Here is a 3,316-nt window from a genome sequence, read left to right on the forward strand (position 1 = left end):
GCAGATAAAATCGGCCACCCGATATATTGGTTGGGCTCTTACTCTTGTTTACTAATTGTTATTCAGTACAAAATTTAAGTTTATTCTGCTCTGAGATGTGAGTTTAATCACAGAGAGACCCATACTTGAGGATGTTGGTATGCAGTGTTTCTCATGCAGCCAATTGTTTTTTTTTTATGTTACCCCAGTCCACATAAAAACAATATCTGATGTCCCTTTTTGTTTGCTTTCAGAGCAACTGATGAGACAGACCTTCTCTCCTTTTGGACAAATCATGGAAATCAGAGTTTTCCCCGACAAAGGGTATTCATTTGTGAGGTACGTGGGAGTTTCATATTTACTTCCCTTTTCTTTAATGCGAGGTCAAAGCACGATGCACTAGTTCTCGATCCTGTTCTTTAGCAATCTGGAGTCCTGCTTGTTTTGATTCTAGTCATATAATCAAGGTAAAGCTTTGGAGGTAGACAGAAATAGTTCATTACAAGTTACATTGTAAGTTTTTCTCTTTGTTTCATGAGTGACCACTTAGTCTGTATAATAAATATTCTTTGTCCTCTTACTGTTTGCTAAAAGAGCGCCATCGCTAAGTAAATATCTCTTAAATCAATGAGTCCTGAGTGTCTCTCTCTGTTTTTGTCTAGGTTTAACTCCCATGAGTCAGCAGCCCATGCCATTGTGTCGGTGAATGGGACCTCAATAGAGGGACACATAGTCAAATGTTACTGGGGTAAAGAGACCCCAGACATGATGAACCCAATGCAACAGATGCCTATGCCCCAGGTAAGGACACCATATACTGTACATGCAGATAAACACAAAACCAAAACAAAAAGGCTGTATAAAGAAATCAGTCACTAATCTTTATCTGCAAGGACAGCACGAGCACAAGATGACATCTCCAAATTAGTGCTGCGGTGTATCATTAGTCTGCACAATTTATTACATCAGTAGACTTGACACCACAAGTGTTGAACCTCATAACGACAAGGAAATTAAATAGCATTTCACTCCTTAATTTAGTTTAATTTCAGGTTGAATGTGGATATGAGCTAGGGGTGTCGGTTTCATTTAATATTGTTATTGATAGGCCATCAACAACTAACCAGTAACTAACTGTTTTTTATTACTCTCTTTTTAGTCCAGCGCTTAATTGAGACAGTGAGCTTTAGCGCTGCAATTTGAAGTGCTACGCCTTCGAGATGGTGAAATTTTTGCGATTTAAACGTTTTGTCTTTTACTTTCTTTTGGCTCTGCTGACAAACAGCACAGCAGTCTTAACATCCAGAAACACACTGCCCACCCAGTCTGCACTTTGCACCATCTGAGTTAGCAAGGGGCGCCGCTCATTCAGCAATTACTGCTAGTAACGCTGCCCCAGTGGCATGGTGAAATATGGTGGCGACCCTCGGGTTTCCCCTGGGTCGCCATGGTGAGCAAGCGACTTCACTCAAGCTGAAAACCCCTTCAGCATTGTTAGCTATATTAGGACCACTGGCCACGCTGAAACTGCGCACTGCACTTACAGACCTAACTGTAGTTAACGATGCCAAGGGGGATTTGTGGCTCAAAAATGGGCCACTTACTCACCGGAGCGACCTGGTGGGAGAACAGAGTGTGGGCACAATGTTTCCAAAGCAACGTTAATGTTAGCCCTTACCAGACCCGGGTGGTGCGCTGTGCAGTAAAATGAAGAGTAGCAAAATTAACCTGTAGATCAACATGTGTAACCAGTCAAGAATATTCTCAGCAGCCAGCCAGATAACTGTAACTACAGACACCGCTAAAGTGAATCGAAGATATAGCAGGCCTCTAAGTCTGTGCTCCTTCCACTGATATATTCAGAGAAATTGACCCCATTGCTCTGGCTCAAGTGTGACAGCAGCAAGTTTTGTTTTTTTCTTTTAAATGCGTGTGATAATTCTGTGTCCCCGATGGATGAGAGGAGCAGCTGCTGTGAGTGAATGTACAGTTTTAGACCCCGCAGAATGAACGGTCAAGTTTCAGGTTCTGCTGCTCCGTCTGCGCAAAGAGTACACGCTGCACTCCGAGAGTGTGGTGCAATAAATAACTGAGCGGTAGATATATTTCAATAGTGCTGCTAATGAACAGCCCCACTCCAAAAATTATAAATGTTTTTTGCAGATGTCTTGTGTGGGAAACCCATTGTTAACATTTTGGAAAAACTGTCATGGGAAAAAAAGTGTTTTTTTGATGAAATTGCGTCATTAAGTCACACTTGCTCGTGTATCGTAATCCACAGCAGAACAAGATGAGCTTCCCAGCAGCAGCCCAGCCCTACGGCCAGTGGGGCCAGTGGTACGGCAACGGGCCCCAGATCAGCCAGTACGTCCCCAATGGGTGGCAGGTCCCCACCTACGGCGTCTACGGCCAGGCTTGGAACCAGCAGGGCTTCAAGTAAGTAGCACGGTCTGCACAGGGCTCCCATTCACCGCCTCCTCCTACTCCAGCACCACCAGAGTCCCCCCTTCAAGACCGGGGCAGCGAGAGCCAGCTCTGGCCACAGGAGGGGGCTGTGACCTCCCTCCTCCAACCCCAAAACCTCTCTCATCCCCTCGCCAGCCCCTCACCTCACTCATCTTGAGAACATTGAGAAATAAGCACACAGACACACACAGAACAATCGGAACTTTAATTTTGTTGTTAATCATATTTCAGTGTGTCACTGTGCACAGCACAAAATGTTGGATCACTTGAATTTAACGCAGAAAAGTTAAAATACTGCAGTCCAAAAATAATTGTCAGAAAACGTAAACGAGCTCAAGGCTAATTTTTTTTTTTTTCATTTCAAAAGTAAGAATTGACTGACCAAGATAAAAGCTGAAAGCACAGAACAAAGATTTCTCTTTACTGTCCACACCTGCGGATAGATTGTTGATGAAGAATTAATTTCCATTTTTGTACAACTGCCTCCTGTGTGTAAGGACTGTGTTCTTCAAGGCTGTTGAGTTCTTTTTGTATGTCTACATTCATGTCATAGCTTTTTACAGTATTTTCATTTTTTTTTTTATTTCATTGATCTTTTTGACATATACCTGAGGATTTAATCTGTATATGAATGTCAGTAGGACATGTTAAATATCTTTTTGTAGGTTATCAAATTTTGTTTTTATTCAGACAGCCTGTGTGCAGTCACTTTTTGTGCACCCAAGAAAAATAAAGGAGAGGCCATATGTCGTCGACAGTCTAAAATTCTTGGTGACCAGCTGTGCAAACAGGCTCTGTGCAAAGGTGTGAGCTAATGAGAGCAGAGATAGTGTGTCTGTGGAATGTACAGTAAATGCACAGTTCCAGAGTA

At 42.7% G+C, this 3,316-nt stretch overlaps 1 protein-coding gene across 1 annotated transcript; it reads left to right on the forward strand.

The window, feature by feature from the left end:
• Positions 1–233: 233 nt before the first annotated feature.
• Positions 234–3,191, forward strand: LOC121963785 (nucleolysin TIA-1-like; the record flags this gene model as incomplete). The annotated part of the gene is made up of 3 exons (XM_042514032.1): positions 234–318; positions 642–780; positions 2,261–3,191. Coding segments are annotated over 3 exons (383 nt in total), but the record flags the coding sequence as incomplete, so codon positions are not given.
• Positions 3,192–3,316: the final 125 nt, after the last annotated feature.

Source organism: Plectropomus leopardus, unplaced genomic scaffold (assembly GCF_008729295.1).
Source record: "Plectropomus leopardus isolate mb unplaced genomic scaffold, YSFRI_Pleo_2.0 unplaced_scaffold12495, whole genome shotgun sequence".
Taxonomy (NCBI): domain Eukaryota; kingdom Metazoa; phylum Chordata; class Actinopteri; order Perciformes; family Serranidae; genus Plectropomus; species Plectropomus leopardus.